Raw genomic sequence first — 17,744 nt, forward strand, 5'->3', positions numbered from 1 at the left:
TTCTTTTTTTTTTCAATCTTCACAATTTTCTTTGGAAATCACTCGGAAGTCTCCAATGATTTTGTGATCGTCACTTTCATTAGGATTTTGATATCGGAAAATACCCATAAATTTCCGATAAAGATTACCGACAACGAACTGAGAACATAATTTTTCGGTAATTTACCGAGAACTTGGCGAAAACTGTGAGTTTCCGAGACCCAAACTCCGACTATTTGAAGTTTCTCGGAAAGTCACCGGAACTCATCAATTCCGACAACTTTATGACAATACTGGCCGTCAGGTACTAAGTGTTTTTCTTGTAGTGTTCTCCTTCGATCATGATTGAACTCTTAAGTCTCAATGTATATCTTACACTTTGTTTACCGTTCAGCATGAAAATAACGAACATATGCTTTTGATTTTTGAAGTTATATATCAATACGTGAAACTCATTCATAATACACACAGAGAAAACAAATCAATCCCTCATATTTGTTTTCCTCTTTGATATTTTTTGAGTATGAGAGAATACACAAAACTAGTTTCGCCAGACTTCTGATAGAGTGACGCAAATCAGAAGATTTTTTGCAGTTGTATCCTGAGACTCATTACGTTATCAAACCGTCGCACTACGGAACGTATTTTGAGTTAAGGAAATAGATAATATCTTGACTCTGCAGTTGAATCATCCTTTTCTTAATCTTTGGTATAATTTTATCAATTTTATTTTTTACAATATTCAGTTCTCCGTTGTTTATATAATACGGTTCTATCAAAGAGGGCCAGAGCTCTCAATCTAAAAGAACTGATAGGAGAGGGGAGTGAAACTCCTCTTTTTGTATTGTTTTGTTTCTGTTTTAGTTTTGTCGAAGAATCTTTTGATGTCAGACGATGGGAAGTGAAGAAAGAGCTTTAATTCTCTGAAATTTATTTATATTTTCGTAATCTTAGTTTTGATGTGGACCTGACCCATTTTAGTAAGAAAAATAGTAATCTTTAACATTAGTTGGTCTGGAGATATATCATGCTTTGTTAATCTCGTAATATCCTTTATATTAATAGAGAGACATTTAAAAAATTATAACTTGTAGTTTGTATTAATTAAAAAATGCCCTGATGAGTTGTCACGTAATTAGAATGTTAATTTTGCTTATGTGGTGGCTTGAGAATTAATTGAGAATTTTGTTTGTCCAAAATTAAATTGTTAGGAAATGTTATATTAAATAGTATGTCTATTATGGACCATTCATTTATCAAATTGAAATTATTATATATTCTTTTCTTAAATAAAACCTACGTAATTACCTAATGTGATTAAGATATATATGACTATTAATGATTTTAAATAATAAAGATTTACTAACAATCTGTATATTTTCTATCATTTTTTTAATTATTTATAATTAAAATAAATTACACAATTATATTAATCATATAATAACAATTTACATTTTTCTGTATATGTTGTATTTTGAATTTTTCAAAACGAGTATAAATTACTAAAACTGTTAAAAGTCTCACATAAACTTTTGTGATCAAGGTCAAAAAAAATTCTATAATAAGATACAATGATTATAAAATCATATGAATAAATAATTTTATTTTAATAAGTGTTTATGTTAATATATATATATATATATATATATATATACATATATTTCATTTCATTTAAATTAAAATATACATCATATGAAAATTCATGCTTATATTTTGATATCTGCGTTGAACATATATTGAAAAGTTAATATTTTAATTTTGAAATCTTCATTTTTTTCTTAAATGATTATAAATTATTGAAACCATTAAACATTCCACATTAAAAAAAATCGTTGGTGTAAAATTTTGTTACAAAAATATGCAAATAATCATAAAATCATATGAGTAAAAACCTCATTTAATAAATATTCATATTAAAAGTATACTATATACCTATGTTAATATCATTTAAATTTAATTATATATCATATACGATAGATAAGATTGATTGTTTTGATTTATTTACCCTAAAATGATTGCGAATAAACAAGAGCGGTCGTTTGATTTATATGTGCACGCCAATTTGTTACATAATAGTAACTGATATCTTAGTTATTTAATATATATTTATCATTTTATTATTTCATAATATGCATAAAAACATAAAATATGTAATAAATATAAAATATTTATTCTGCACAAAGCACGGATCTTAACCTAAGCATGTATCTCTTTAATAATTTTAAATCTTAAACATTTTCTAAATCTCAGGCCAAAACAGAATAACGAAATGAGAATAAACTCAAAAATCAATATTTATATCGAAGAATAACCAAAATGAAAAAAGGACACAAAATGAGAAAAATATCGAAGATAGATAGGATTGGCATGTGAACGTAGCTTTTCATAACTATAATTAACTTTTAAATTGCTAAATCATGATATGAAACCGAGCTGACATAGTTTCATTGTAACCAAATAGTAAGCCTGAGATTCTTCGGCGTAAACGTTAGGTTCTTATGCGATAAGTGATTTTTTGACCTATTTTTTGAAAAAAATGAGATCAGCTCATCAGTAAACAAATTATGTAATTAACAACAAAATTTTTAAAAAAATTGTTTAAGGGCAAAAAATATTAATTCGGTCAAGAATATAAATTTTATTTTTCCATACAATATTTCTTAAATAATTTTCATATAAATTCTAAATAATTTTCATATAAATTCGCAGGTCTTACCCTAGTACAATTATATTGTTCATTCCCGTGAGACATGATTGTGATTAAGGGTGTGACTGGTAACCATCATGGGAACAATAGGAACGGATAGGAAATGAATTAATAGGAATAAAATTTTAGGAATGATGAGGAATGATGGTTCCTTATCAAAATTAACGAGGAATTGATTTGTTTTATAATTCTCTACAAATAAAGGAATGAAGAGGAATGAAAAGGAAAACATATTCTTCATGAATGGTAAAAAGTTTAAAGAATGTTAAGGAACATATTATTCCTCCTCATTCTCTTGGTCACCGGTTACACCCTAAAGGTTTGAAATGATATTGAACCATGATTACTTTATAAGCTTATACAGTTACATTTACATGATTATAAACGCATATATCCCTGCTTCTTGCTTTTGCTAATCTTAAAAAGTGTTGCTGTCGCAATGAGAGCAAGGTTCGAATAGCAGCATCCTCAAATATTTTGTATATTTTTTAATTTCTTAGGAAAAAGAGAAAAGAGGGATCCCCAAATTGAAAACTAGGGGTTTATGGGTGGGGTGGGGTGTCTTCATCCGCAACAACTCCATGATTCAGAGCAAATACTCAATTACTGAGCGGCTCATCTTCTGGAAGCCTCTATCATGCTATTGATTTGAGCTTCAGATATGAGAATCTGATGTATGAGTGAACTTCTCATCATCTTCTTGGCTGTTCGCTACAGTAATCAAGGTGAAAGTTTGCTGTTGAAGCTTGGGTGGGTGATTTCATTTTCTCGATTTTGAATCAGATAGATCTGTTGCTTTAAGGTAACTGCATTGCTTCGTCAAATGTATTCGTTGATTCTCCGTGGAAGAAGGTTGATTGAGTTTCAGAAATGGAGTCATTTGAGATTCGCATCGCCAAATGTATTGTCTTGTCTTTCCAACTCCTTCTCCTCTGCTTCTCCTGCTGATGGTCGAAAACGCAACAACTTCACTGTCGCTTACCTCGTCGATTCTTTGGGGTTCACCACCAAACTCGCTGAATCAATCTGGAGGAAAGTCAGCTCAGAGGCCAAGGGAGACCCAGACTCTGTTCTCGATCTTCTCAAGAGTCACGGCTTCAGAGATTCTCACATCTCAACCATCATTTCAAACTATCCACGACTGCTCCTACTAGATACTGAGAAATCACTTGCTCCCAATCTTAAGTTTCTCCAGTCCAGAGGAGCGGCAACCTCCGAGCTCACCGAAATTCTCTCAAAAGTTCCTAAAATCTTGGGAATGAAAGGGGACAAAGCAGTCGGCAGGTACTACGATTTCGTCAAAGACATCATCGAAGCCGACAAGAGTTCCAACTACGAGATGTCGTGTCTTTCTGCTCTGCCGGAGGGTTCTAGGCAGGAGAATATCATCAGGAACGTGTTGGTTCTGAGACGGTTGGGCGTACCTCAGAAGCTGCTCTTCTCCTTGCTCATCTCCTGCTCCCATATCGTCAGTGGGAAAGATAGATTCGAAGAATCCCTCAAGAAGGTTGTTGAGATGGGTTTCGATCCAAGGACCTCCAAGTTTGTGGAAGCTCTGCGCATTGTTTACCAGATGAGCGACAAAACAGTACAAGACAAAGTTAATCTCTATAAAAGGCTAGGCTTTTCTGTCGAAGATGTGTGGGAAATGTTCAAGAAGTATCCGTTTTTGCTGGCGATCTCGGAGAAGAATATAATGAACTCCTTTGAAACATTTATGAGGCTAGCATTCACCAGAGATGAGTTTGTGAGGATGGTCAAGCACTGTCCTCAGTGTATTGGGTTATCTTCAGCGTTGGTTACGAAGAAGACTGAGTTTCTCGTGAATACCATGATATGGACAGTAGAAGATGTGGTGTCAAACCCTGCAGCGTTTGGATACAGCTTGGAGAAGAGGATTGTCCCGAGGTGTAATGTGATCAAAGCTCTAGTGTTCAAAGGAAATGGTATCCCTTCAGTTGGGTATGTTTTGGTATGTACAGACGAAGTTTTCTTAAACAGGTATGTGAGGAAGCACGACGACAAGGAGCTTGTAGCTGAGTTGATGGCTATCTTCACCGGAGATGGTGCCTCATAGATCATAAAGCCTGTCTAGGATTTTGCTCTCATTTATGATTGGAAAAGAAAACTCAACATTAGACTTGTGTAATCTCAATTTGATCTGAACCCTTTCTGAATTTGTTCTCTTTTCTGATATCTTACTTGAGTCGTCTTGTTTTCTAACATCACTAACTCACCTTATATCATATGCTTGTGTGTGGCCAAGTGTCATACAAGATGAAACTAAAATGCATTAGGACATTGCTTCACCATCCTCGCAAACCAAATACGTAATAATCTATCTTTAGGTTCCTAAATACATAATGCTTTCCATGTCATCCCAATAATACATATGCAAGGGATTGGCTTCTCAAGTCCTGTTACAGAGTGGATTCATTTCAGTCCTTGTAGTAACCTTATCCTTCTCCAAATCATAAGCGACCTAGAGTATGGGTTTAGCCCTATCAGGATGCGCCTCTCCCAACCAAATCTTACCGCTATGCTCGGGCCTTGCATCAGCAAGTGAGAGCAAATGACAAAATTCATTTGGGAAACAGGCAAAACAAAAGCGAATGGGAGTATTCAAAAACTGCTATTTTCCCTCCGTAGTTCATGAGATGTGGATGTGGGTGAGAGATGTCGTCTAAAGGTAAATTGACTAAAGAGAGCTCCCCAGAAGTCAAGTCAAAAACTCATGACAACTAATGTATTTTTCCATCTGAGCTTTTATAATACAAAACACAGGTGATGGAGATACCTTGTGAGCACGGACGAGGAATGGCGTCGCTTTGAGTGTTTCGCCATGTAGCTTGAGGACCAATATGTGATACTTGGATTTATTAAGAACTTTGTATTCATCTTGAACAGGGTCGTGCCCAAAATTGTTCCAAACATATTCATGGGTTATTGTGGGCAACTCCAACTCCACGAGCTGCTTGGTGGTGAGATTACAAATTTACATTCTTCTCCCAGTTCTAACACAAAGAAGTCACGAAGAGCATTACTGGTATGTTGAGATCCTGGTCGAGTAAAGAGACGGACCTGTCTGAGTCCGGACAGGGTGATGATGAGAGCAACTGAAGCTCAGACTGGTTTTCCTTGTTCACGATGTATATAATCAGACGCTGTTGCGGCCTAGTCTTGAGGAAAAAGTTTTAACATAAATACTATATTGCAGCTAAATTTAGGAGCTGAGAAATGGAAAATCAAAGTCTGTTTTAACATGTGTGCAGTTTTCAAAAAACACCTAAAACGGCACGCAAGGTGTGCCTAGTTACTCCATGATGATCGAGATTGACGAAGCGAACGACGAAGGGCTTATAATCTGCTCATAAACCCTAATTTTTCGATATATTTTAATATTCCATCGTTTTCTCGGATTCGATCAGACAGATCGCTGGAATCGGTTCAACTCCTGTGGTTCTGTGTTTCTTTTCCGGTTCGGTAATTGTCATCCATCATGTATTCTTTGACACTCCATGGAAGAAGTTTAGTACAGTTGCAGAAATGGCGTAGCTTTGGTGTTTCAGTCACCCTTTTCCAAAATACATCCACTTCCGTTGATGTGAGCCCTAGAGATGGTCCAAAAGGTAAGAACTTTACTGTCTCTTACCTCGTTGGTTCACTGGGTTTAGCTACAAAACTCGCTGAGTCGATCTCGAGAAGAGTCAGCTTCGAGGACAGGGGCAATCCCGATTCCGTTCTGAGTCTTTTCAGGAGTCATGGTTTCACAGATTCTCAGATCTCCACCATCATTACGGATCACCCACGATTGCTTTTACTAGACGCTGAGAAATCACTTGCTCCCAAGCTTAATTCCCTGCAGTCTAGAGGAGATGAGCTCACTGAGATCGTTTCAAAACTTCCCAAAATCTTGGATAAGAGACAAGGCAGATCTATCAACCTCTACTATGATCTTGTCAAAGACATTGTAGAAGCTGATAAGAGTTCCAAGAAGTCATGGCCAGATGGTAGGCGGGGGAACAAAATCAGAAACGTTTTGGTTTTGAGAGATTTGGGCATGCCTCAGAAGCTGTTCTTGCCCTTGCTTATCTCCCTTGCCGAACCCGTCTGCGGAAAACAGAGATTTGAAGCATCCCTCAAGAAGGTCGTCGAGATGGGTTTTGATCCCACAACCTCAAAGTTTGTCACAGCTCTGCGCATGCTTTACCAAATGAGCGACAAGACGATTCAAGAGAAAGTTGCAGTCTATAAATGTGTAGGCTTCACTGTAGAAGCTATATGGGAGATGTTCAGAAAGTATCCATTCTCTCTGGCTTACTCTGAGAAGAAGATAATAAACGCATTTGAAACGTTTCTAGGCCTAGGAGTGACTAGAGACGAGTTCGCTACGATGGTCATGAGCAGTCCTCAGTGCATTGGGTTTTCTGCAGAGGCGTTGAAGAGAAAGACTGAGTTTCTAGTGAAGAAGATGAATTGGCCACTAAAGGCCCTGGTTTTGCGCCCTCAGGTGTATAACTACAGCATGGAGAAAATGATTGTGCCAAGGAGTAACGTAATCGGAGCTCTAATGTCCAGAAGGTTGCTCAGAGATGGAGTAAATGAACAACCCCCTCCGCTCCCGTCGGTTTTTGCATGTACGGACCAGGCGTTTTTAAACAGGTATGTGCTCAAGGTAGAGGACGAGGAGCTTGTGGCTGAGCTGATGGCTATCTTCAGTGGAGACTGTGCTTCATAGATCTTGATGACAATGGTACGCCAAAACTATTGTATGTTCCTTTCATCTTTGAAGAAATTTAGAATCCAGTGTCTTAGCGCAGAATCAGAGAAGTTTCGTTTGCTCTGTGATGATGCTCATATCTTTTTAGACGATTTTAATATGTACTACTGCACTTTTCTTCTCACCGAGATTGCCAAAGATGTGAGTCAGATGAAGACTACATTTTACAAATTCTATTAAGTTAATGGTAAATATAATAGTACAAAAATTGATTAACAAGCAGAATGGTCGGTCATGTTGGTGTTTCCTATGTAAGTTGCGAACTATGATATTGCATCAACAAACTTACATTTTAGGTTTGTCATCAATAAATTCACTTTATTTGGGAAAGTTGTACAAATCTTCTGTGCTACAGGGTGAGAATAAACAGGAGAATGCAGTCAGAAATACATGTCTCAGAAGCTGTTATTCTCGTTGCTCATCTCTGATCAACATGTCTGCTGTCAAAAAGAAAGATTTAAAGGTTATCGAGGATGGTTTTGATCCGGCAACTTTAAAGTTTGTCCAAGCTCTGCAGGTTGCTTACAGAACCGGCAACAGAACAATAGAAGAGAAAGACAATAATGCCTATAAATAGTTACGTTTGGTTTTGGGAGATGTATGGGAAATGCTCAAGAATTGTCCACACTCTCTGACATAATCTGAGAATAAGATTACTCAGAGGTTTGAAACCCTGAAGAAGTGTGGCCTACTTCAAGACGGGGTCAGCTCAATGTTCAAGAAGTTTCTACAGTGTATAGGGAGTTTCAGAGTAGAAGATAGATAATTCCATTGAAACATTTCTAGGCCTATGATTCAGCAGAGATGAGTTTGTGACGTTTGGTCAAGTGCCGCCATCCTCGGTGTCTTAATCATTTTGCAGAGAACTGGCCACTAAAGCCCCTGGTTTCGCACCCTAAGGTATTTGGATGCAACCTGGAGATGAGAAAGCCCTCATGCCCAAAGTATTGCTCAGAACTGAATTACCACCACTACGGTCTGTTTTGTTGGACACTGATGAGCTGTTCCTTAAAAAGTATGTGAAGAAGCATGATGACAAGGAGGTTGTGGCTGAGTTAATGATGAATATCTTCACCGCAGATATTTGCTTCATATATCAGAAGGCTTGGTAAGGACCCTTTTTTTGTTTATGTTAATTTTATATTTGTTGCTGAATCTTTTGCCGTTGAAGAAGAGCTTTAATCTATAACTGCCTAAGCTTTACTCATGGACCTCCTTCAGGTATATAGCAAGAGAGGTTGTATCAAAAGCATTGAAGAGATCTCTATTTATACATAGCTGCCATATGTATTTATGTATAGGCTCACATTTCATTAAGTTATCTAAAGAAGACTTGAGTGTTAAGCAACGCGGCTGATGTTAAAGAAGAAACATGAAAATCCAGCCTAATAGGCTCACATTTCATAATAAATCACAAGAGTATAGGTACATATTAAAATTTGGATAATGGGCCTTAATAAGCCCATTTGCATCATAAACCTTATTACCGAGTAAACGGACATATCACAACTGGCAGTCATTCGTTAGACTGAGAAATCCCCCGTGTTATTGGGAACAATCTGTTGACGTGGCATTACGAGAAAATTGCAATCATCTCGATATATCCAACGGTACACATTAATAGAAGTGAACCGGGAAGTTCTCAAGGCTCAAAGAGTGATGACCTAATAAGTAATTTTGGCGCTAATCTTTCCCCCCACTCTCGATTTCGCTGAGCTCAAAAACACTCTTTCACTCTCTCATCTCCTCTCAATCAATCTACACTCGAACATGCAGCGCCAGAAATCGATTCTGTCTTTCTTGCAGAAACCGTCGCAAGCTTCAGTTCCTGGCGATGCTACTAGCGGCGGAGGAGGTTTACGATCTGCTGTGAAGGAAAGAGGCATTAACAGCGACGCTTCGCGAAATGTGTCGAAATGTGTGGATGATGATGTTAGAGGAGTGGATACTCCGCCGGAGAAAGTTCCTCGTCGTGTACTGCCGTCTAACTTCAAGGCGGCTGAATCCGCCGGTGGCGCTTCGTCTCTCTTCTCCAGTATCATGCATAAGTTTGTGAAAGTCGATGGTTCAGAATGCTCTGGAGAGAGGTAACTATCTTCGTTTCTCTTGATTTTGAATCATTAGCTAACATTAGGTCTAGCCTCGAATTTTACTGACTCGATTCGATCCGTTATTGCACTATGTGGCGGTGCTGATTACTGCCTTGTATTATTGTTTTGGAAATTTTCAGGAATGTTGCTCCGATTCGTGATTCATCTGTATCGAAGATGCCTGAGAGTGTTTTTCCAGAACGTCGTTCGAATAATGCTCAACCTCAAGATAGAGACTATACTTTTTGCGTAGATAACCCAAGATCACTAGAAGATGACGATGTTCTTGGCCCAGATACGCCCGGGACGCGTCCCAGTGTTCCTCGTTTGAAGCGAGTTCTGGAGGATGGGGTGGCTTTTACTGAGAACAAGGTCTCTCTATTTGATTCTAACAAACGGATGAAACTGTTTGGGGATCGAGAGAAGAAAGAAGTGAACGAAGGCACCAAATTTGAATGGCTTGAGCCTTCTCGGATCAGGGATGCCAATAGAAGACGGCCTGATGATCCCCTTTACGATAGAAAGACCCTCTACATACCAGCTGACGTTTTCAAGAAAATGTCCGCGTCGCAGAAGCAATACTGGAGTGTCAAGAGTGAGTATATGGATGTTGTGCTTTTCTTTAAAGTGGTGAGTGAATCTCAGTCTAGTGCTAAATCTATTTTCCTCAATGTAATTGTTTGGCTTACATCTGCATTCGTTTATGCTCTTCTCAGGGCAAATTTTATGAGCTGTATGAGCTGGATGCAGAGTTAGGTCACAAGGAGCTTGACTGGAAGATGACCATGAGCGGTGTGGGAAAATGCAGACAGGTATGTATATTGGTTGAAACAACTGGCCTGCTTGATTCATTTCTTTTACCAAGTCTATAGATTTGACGTCCCCCTTTTTTATCAGGTTGGTATCTCTGAAAGTGGGATAGATGACGCAGTGCAAAAGCTATTAGCTCGTGGGTAAGGGAACTATCACACTTTATGGTTTTTCTTTGCTTCCACTTTGGTTAGGACTTAGGACTTAAACAAATGGAGATCACTTCAGCCATTATCAGCTAGGATTCTGATAACCTAGGATATGTTTTCATATTGGCTCTCATTTTATAATAAGCCTTTTCTTAGAGGAGAAAAAAAAACTGTACTTTATATTTGTGTGCTCTCATTAGCAACTGGCAAGGTAGAGTTATACCCGGTCAACTTTTGCCAGTTATCTATTGCAATATTTACCAATAATTACTTTTAGTTATGTGTGATACACTCATTTGTCTTTCATGGAGTGTTTGAAGCCTTCCGTTGAAACTTTATTACTCATACGTGTTTTCAATAGGAACTAACGTGCAGATTCATATGTTTCCTTCTCCACGACTTCTGTATTTTGACACATTCTTTGTTTCTTTTGAAGATATAAAGTTGGAAGAATCGAGCAGTTAGAAACATCTGACCAGGCAAAAGCCAGAGGTGCAAATACTGTAAGTTGTCTTGGGAACACGTCAACAAGGGTGCAGACTGTTCTTGATTATTTTATTTTTCGCTACACTAGTTTCACACTGTCGTTAAATCAATGCCTGTTCTGATCTGATTGTCAGATAATACCGAGGAAGCTAGTTCAGGTATTAACTCCATCAACAGCAAGCGAGGGTAATCTAGGGCCTGATCCCGTCCATCTCCTTGCTATAAAAGAGGTTTGTTATTTGTCTTAGACAAGTGAAATTTATTCAAGTATTCGAAACTTATACTCTTCTTTAGCAATCTTTCTTCCAGCAGTAAGACTTTGGGCTTAGAATGCCAACATTTGCTGGTTAGTTTGATTTGCTAGAGAAATGCCTTGCATTATATTTTAACCGAACTGCAGACTAATTCTCTGTATGATATCCTCTGAGTTTTATTAAGTGTCAGTCCTTGTTAATGCATTCCTTCTTTTCACAAGGACCACTGTTTGTGTTATGTTTGTCTCGTATGCTGGAGAAAATGATAGCATAGCTTAGGGATTAGCTTTTGGTTACATTGCATAATGAATTGATGTCAGCTTTGCTTCTGAACTTTGGCTTTAGGTGAAAATGGAGCTAGAAAAGTGTTCAACTGTATATGGATTTGCTTTCGTCGACTGTGCTTCCTTGAGGTTTTGGGTTGGGTCCATCAGTGATGATGCTTCATGTGCTGCTCTTGGAGCTTTATTGATGCAGGTATGCAAGTTTGTTCCGTAACTTGTATCTGTTATGCGACTTTGGGCGCATATTTGGTTTTCAGGAATTTATTCTAAATTCCCTATTGGTATATTTTTCAAGGTTTCTCCAAAAGAAGTGATATATGAGAGTAAAGGTAAACTTCTTTTACACCCAATGGTTTTGTCAAATTGAAGTTAAGATAGTTGTGACTGCTTAAGTTTAAGTGTGTTAATATTTAAATATTGCAGGGCTATCAAGAGAGTCCCAACAGGCCCTAAGGAAATATACATTGACAGGTACAATTTCAGTAGGCAACCTGACTGAAAATTTAGGAAAATATGCTTAAGAAACCTAACGAGATCATCATGTAGACAGATATGCATGACAATATGTCTTCTTATTGCTGTGCATCCAATGATAGATCTCGTAAACATTTCTAGTGTAGATTATGTCAATGCATCGTTTTTATAGGGTCTACGGCGGTACAATTGAATCCACTACCACAAGAAATGGGGGATGCAAATGCTTGTAGAGTGAGAAATATGATAGAATCCAGCGGATACTTCAGAGGTTCTTCTGAGTCATGGAACTCTGCTGTTGATGGTCTAACTGAATCTGGAATTGCTCTTAGCGCTCTTGGAGAACTAATCAGTCATCTTTCTAGGCTAAAGGTGGGTTAGCTTGGTTTGTTTCCGCTTTTGACAAGTTAAGCAAAGGAAATCTTCTTAACTTACTGGTTCTATCTTCTTGCAGCTAGAAGATGTACTTAAGAATGGGGATATTCATCCCTACAAAGTTTACAGTGGTTGTCTAAGAATTGATGGCCAGACGATGGTAAATCTGGAGATATTCAACAATAGCTTTGATGGTGGTCCTTCAGGCAAGTACATTTTTTTCTTTATAGGTTCAAGTAGAGCGTAGACACAGGGGTCGATATACATATTCTAAAACTTGGTACGTATCTAGCTAGTAATATCTAATTTTTATTTGCTTTGCAGGGACCTTGTACAAATTTCTTGATAACTGTGTTAGCCCGACTGGTAAGCGGCTGCTAAGGAATTGGATCTGCCATCCCCTCAAAGATATAGGAAGTATCAATAAAAGGCTTGATGTAGTCGAAGAATTCACGGCAAACTCAGAAATTATGCAAATCACAGGCCAGTATCTCCATAAACTTCCAGACTTGGAAAGACTGCTCGGACGCATTAAGTATACTGTTCAGTCATCAGCCTATCTTTTGCCTGCTCTTCTTGGGAAAAAAGTGCTGAAACAACGAGTAAGAATCAAAACGCTCTTTCTGAACAATGCCTTGTTTGGTTCGTATAGGTCTTAAGCATTGCTGTTCTGACTATGATTGTTCTTCATCTGTATGTTTTTTTCCATTACATTTCTCTGAATTTATTGCACTCCAGGTTAAATCATTTGGGCAGCTTGTGAAAGGGTTCAGAAGTGGAATTGATCTGTTGTTGGCTGTACAGAAGGAATCGAATATGATTAGACTGCTATGCAAGCTCTGTAAACTTCCAATATTAGTGGGGAAAAGCGGGCTTGAGTTATTCCTTTCTCAATTTGAAGCAGCCATAGATAGTGACTTTCCTGATTATCAGGTGCCCATCTTGCAAATTCATACTATGGTTTGGTATATAGTTTGATATGTATCTAACTGTAACTTATTAATCTTGTACCAGAACCATGATGTGACAGAGGAGAATGCTGAAACTCTCACAATACTCATTGATCTATTTATAGAAAAAGCCACAGAGTGGTCTGAGGTCATTCACACCATTAGCTGCCTCGATGTCCTGAGATCCTTTACAATCTCTGCAAGTCTCTCTGCTGGAAGCATGGCCAGGCCTGTTATTTTCCCTGAATCGAAAAGTACAATTCAGAATCAGGAAGCAAATGGGCCAATACTTAAAATCCAAGGGCTATGGCATCCGTTTGCAGTTGCAGCTGATGGTCAACTTCCTGTTCCAAATGATCTACTCCTTGGTGAGGCTGGAAGCAGCAGCATTCATCCTCGGTCGTTGTTACTAACAGGACCAAACATGGGTGGAAAATCAACTCTTCTTCGTGCAACATGTCTTGCTGTTATCTTTGCGCAGGTTTGTATTAACACTCGTTACATGTTTAAATCACTGCTTTCTCTACATATATCAACAGTTTCTGTTCTTTATTTCTGTCTGCAGCTTGGTTGTTACGTACCTTGTCAGACGTGTGAACTCTCTCTCGTGGATACTATCTTCACAAGGCTTGGCGCATCTGATAGAATCATGACAGGAGAGAGTAAGTTTTTTTTTGGTATCAAGTTACCTGTTTCTCATAAAACCAGTTCTGCCTGATTAGTAAAGCCGGTTTTTCATTTATAGGCACCTTCTTGGTAGAATGCACTGAGGCGGCGTCAGTTCTTCAAAACGCAACTCAGGATTCACTAGTAATCCTTGACGAACTGGGCAGAGGAACTAGTACTTTCGATGGCTACGCCATTGCATATTCTGTAATTCTCTCTTCTTCTTCAACCTGTACTCTTTGTATCAGTTCGTAGATTACTTATTGATTTGTATTCAGGTTTTTCGTCACATGGTAGAGAGAGTCAAGTGCAGGATGCTCTTTGCAACGCATTACCACCCTCTCACCAAGGAGTTCTCGTCCCACCCGCGGGTCACCTTGAAACACATGGCTTGCGCATTCAAATCAAGATTCGACCAAGAACCAGGTAGCTGCGACCAAGACTTGGTTTTCTTGTACCGTCTAGCCGAGGGAGCTTGTCCTGAGAGCTATGGGCTTCAAGTAGCACTCATGGCGGGAATACCAAAGCAAGTGGTTGAGACAGCATCGGTGGCGGCTCAAGCCATGAAGAGATCGATTGGAGAAAACTTCAAGTCGAGTGAGCTAAGGTCTGAGTTCTCAAGCCTGCATGAAGAATGGCTCAAGACATTGGTGGGTATCTCTCAAGTCGTCGACGACGACAAGGCTATGTTTGAGGAGGATGTCTCTGACATGTTGATTTGCTTATGGCATGAGATCAGATCTTCTTGCTCTGTTGCCCAAGTAAAACCGATGAGATAATTGTTATTTTGTTGTTGCTTCTCTGATGTTTAGCCCTCTGGGAAATGGTTATATCAAATTTATTTTCTCGATACGGTTTATCTGTGATTAAACCAGAAAGGACCGAACTGATGGAAGTACATTTTAAATTAAGGTTTACAAATTTCAGAAAATTAAGGTCATTTAGATCTGCAAATATAACTACATTTCTTTCAGTATTGGAATAAAACTCCATCTTCAACACTCTCTTTTCTCTCTAGAATCCGTGTGTGAGAAAGAGTTCCGTTTTCTCGTTTTCTGTTCGATCTAGATTGAAATTTGAGTTTTCAGCTTAGCCCGATTGTAACTTCTGTGGATAGACTGGATATTTTTTTGGATGTTTTTCTTTTCTCTTTCTTAAGAGAAAACTTTTTCAAATATTTTCTATACATGCAATGCTGGAGTGGCTAGGATCTAATGGTGATATGCTGAACTCTTCTATCTCTACTCTTGATATTGTTTTTATCTATCTTGACTGGGAGTCTGGGAGGAATATTTCCTTGTAACCCAGATGAAGAGCCTTTGAGTGTTCATTGAGGTGGGTGTTGGGTCTTGTTTATGTGGTGATCCACAACAAAATTTTATAGAGGTTTAAGTAATTTTGCTGCGTTTATAACCACTCTTATGAGAAATTCAGCTGCGTTTTCCAGCATTCAAATTGGGCCGTCTGGGTCCAAATAACCCAATCCGCTGTGGTTTTTCATTTCATTTGGTCATGGCGGACAAGGAAACTATGTCCAATCTCGCATGCTTGTGTGTTTACGGTTTTTGGCCATGTTCGTTTGCGGAATGCTGCTTTCAAAACGAGCGACCAAAAATATAAAAGAATTTAAATGACAACTAAGCAACGAAACCTTGACCGGCATCTATCCCCTTTGGTTCAGATCAACCATATCCTAACCTAATCCAACTGAGCTACCATAGTCTAGACGCCTAACCACTAGACCCCTCCAACCGGACCCGACAATTATGGTCAACCCGACCATAATTATCTCACTCTTCGACCCAACCACCTGAGCTGGTCGTCGAGCTAGTTGAGTTGACCACCTAGCTGGTCCAAGCTAGTCTACTTCACTATGAGCTAGTTAACCTCAGATATCCTAACTAGCTCTAAGCTGGCCACACTCTTCCCGAGATACGAGAGACCTTGTTTTGGTCGTAGAAACTATACAAGCTTCTAACCAGACCTCTTGACCACACCTATGCAGTATATGGGTCGATGGTTCACCTGAACCTTGTCCACAGAATGTCCGTTTGGTTATCTCCAGGACCGAGGGCGTTACAAATGCAGCTAATAAAGTAGGAAACTATACTTGGAAGCTTACTTTCATCGACATGGCCATTATAGGCAGACCTATCCGATTACTATCATCCAGACCGAAGTATTACTCATTTTAATATTTCCACTAGTCAGTTTACCGGTTCAGACTATGACCTACTACTCATAAGCAGGACGACATCATGTTCATTAAGCGTATCGACTAGTATGACTTTTAGATCAGATGAGTCATAACAAGGCTACGTTCCCACAAGGATACGCGTCCACTTAGGCCATGCCTATAATGATATAAACTAAGATTATATCCTTCGTTGAAGGTTACGTAGGCAATTTTCGCTAAAGAATGAAATTATAAATTCAAACAATTTCCATGATGAGACACCGCAATATCCAAATGATATCTTGGTTCTATAATTAGAGTAACAAAAATATAGTTTATTTTTTTAAAAAAATATATATAATATAAATATATTGAGAGTTAATGTGAAGAAAAAAACAATGGACTAAATTGGGTGACGTAGTTGCGTGCGTAGAGCCGTGGAGAAAAGGTTACTTGTGGACATTAATCACTACACGACGAAACCGAACTTTTTATTCCTGCGTTTCACATGTCCTTTTGTCTGTGCAATCGTAATTCGTCATTATTGTGTCACGTACTTTCCCTTGGTCAGCTAATTAATTTCTTTTGCCTTGAATAGGAAAAAATATCTTAGGCCATCAATATCAATAGGTTTCTCGGTCTCTTATACAACAAATCTCATAAATAGCATTTTTTAATTTTATCACATAAACAACATTAAAAGAAAATATATAAACAGTATTCTAATCTGTAAGAATATTAAATTATCTTATATTTTAAAGGAGAAATTTGGAAAAATAATTTTCAATAAATTTTGAAAGCTACACCATTTTTTTAAAGTACACTTATTTATAAGTGAAATGACAAAACTACCTAATGTATATATTTATAAATCACCAAACAATTATTTCAATTTCATAGACAATTATGAACTTCTTCAATTAGTAGGAAACGATTGATGCATATCTTATTTTCTGTAAAAATATATTAATTAATCTTTATCCTTGAAAAAAAAATAAAAACAAAATAGAGAACGTGTTAGCTTAAACCAAGTTATTACTGCTAACAGATTGTAAATACTTTTATAAATCATATTTTGATCCTTACATTAACACATAAGGTCCAAATGTCTCGTATATTATTCGAGAAACATTACAATATTTAAAATATTACATTTGTTATTCCAAAGGCGGATCCACATACATTAATGGTGGATCAACTGACACCCCTTAAATTATAAAAAAATTAGACTTTTACATGTAAAACATTAAGATTTAATAGCTCAGATGGCTAAATTTCCTCATATGACCCCCCTAAAACATGCTTCAATACCTATTTGACACCATATTTTACTTTTTTTTCCTAGACCTGAAGTCCATTTAAAATTTTGACCCATGTTAAAACAAAGTCTGACTCCGCCACTGGATCATCACCATAGTAATTCTTATATTACTTAGGTAAATAGATTGATCCATTTAAATATACACAATAATTATTAAATTAACCATAAAATTAATTACTAATGTTAAAATTTTTGTTCATTCTTTACTTAAATAGAAGCTATGGAATTACCTAGTTTGATCAA

At 37.6% G+C, this 17,744-nt stretch overlaps 3 protein-coding genes across 4 annotated transcripts; all 3 read left to right on the plus strand.

Moving 5' to 3' along the window:
* The first annotated feature begins 3,113 nt into the window (after nt 1-3,113).
* BNAC01G30030D (transcription termination factor MTERF4, chloroplastic) lies at nt 3,114-4,882 on the plus strand. Its single transcript, XM_013830567.3, has one exon. The coding sequence runs from the start codon at nt 3,510-3,512 to the stop codon at nt 4,761-4,763; it is 1,254 nt and encodes a 417-aa protein (XP_013686021.1). The 5' UTR covers nt 3,114-3,509; the 3' UTR covers nt 4,764-4,882.
* A 1,051-nt stretch (nt 4,883-5,933) lies between these two features.
* Nucleotides 5,934-8,673, plus strand: BNAC01G30050D (transcription termination factor MTERF2, chloroplastic). 2 transcript variants are annotated; one of them, XM_048744604.1, is made up of 2 exons: nt 5,934-7,250; nt 8,393-8,673. In XM_048744604.1, exons 1-2 carry the CDS (start codon nt 6,186-6,188, stop codon nt 8,576-8,578), a joined length of 1,251 nt encoding a protein of 416 aa, XP_048600561.1. In that variant the 5' UTR covers nt 5,934-6,185; the 3' UTR covers nt 8,579-8,673. The 2 variants fall into 2 exon arrangements, with proteins under 2 accessions (XP_048600561.1, XP_013686764.1); XM_013831310.3 differs by having other exon boundaries at nt 5,947-7,439; nt 7,822-8,673.
* Nucleotides 8,674-8,960: 287 nt separating this feature from the next.
* Nucleotides 8,961-14,935, plus strand: LOC106391373 (DNA mismatch repair protein MSH7-like). Its single transcript, XM_013831994.3, has 17 exons — nt 8,961-9,553; nt 9,697-10,186; nt 10,273-10,368; nt 10,454-10,509; nt 10,952-11,018; nt 11,136-11,231; nt 11,601-11,732; nt 11,835-11,868; nt 11,963-12,010; nt 12,186-12,385; nt 12,468-12,594; nt 12,713-12,990; nt 13,127-13,321; nt 13,403-13,819; nt 13,904-14,000; nt 14,084-14,211; nt 14,283-14,935. The coding sequence occupies exons 1-17, from the start codon at nt 9,237-9,239 to the stop codon at nt 14,781-14,783; spliced, it is 3,279 nt and encodes a 1,092-aa protein (XP_013687448.1). The 5' UTR covers nt 8,961-9,236; the 3' UTR covers nt 14,784-14,935.
* Nucleotides 14,936-17,744: the final 2,809 nt, after the last annotated feature.

Source organism: Brassica napus, chromosome C1, assembly GCF_020379485.1.
Source record: "Brassica napus cultivar Da-Ae chromosome C1, Da-Ae, whole genome shotgun sequence".
Classification (NCBI taxonomy): domain Eukaryota; kingdom Viridiplantae; phylum Streptophyta; class Magnoliopsida; order Brassicales; family Brassicaceae; genus Brassica; species Brassica napus.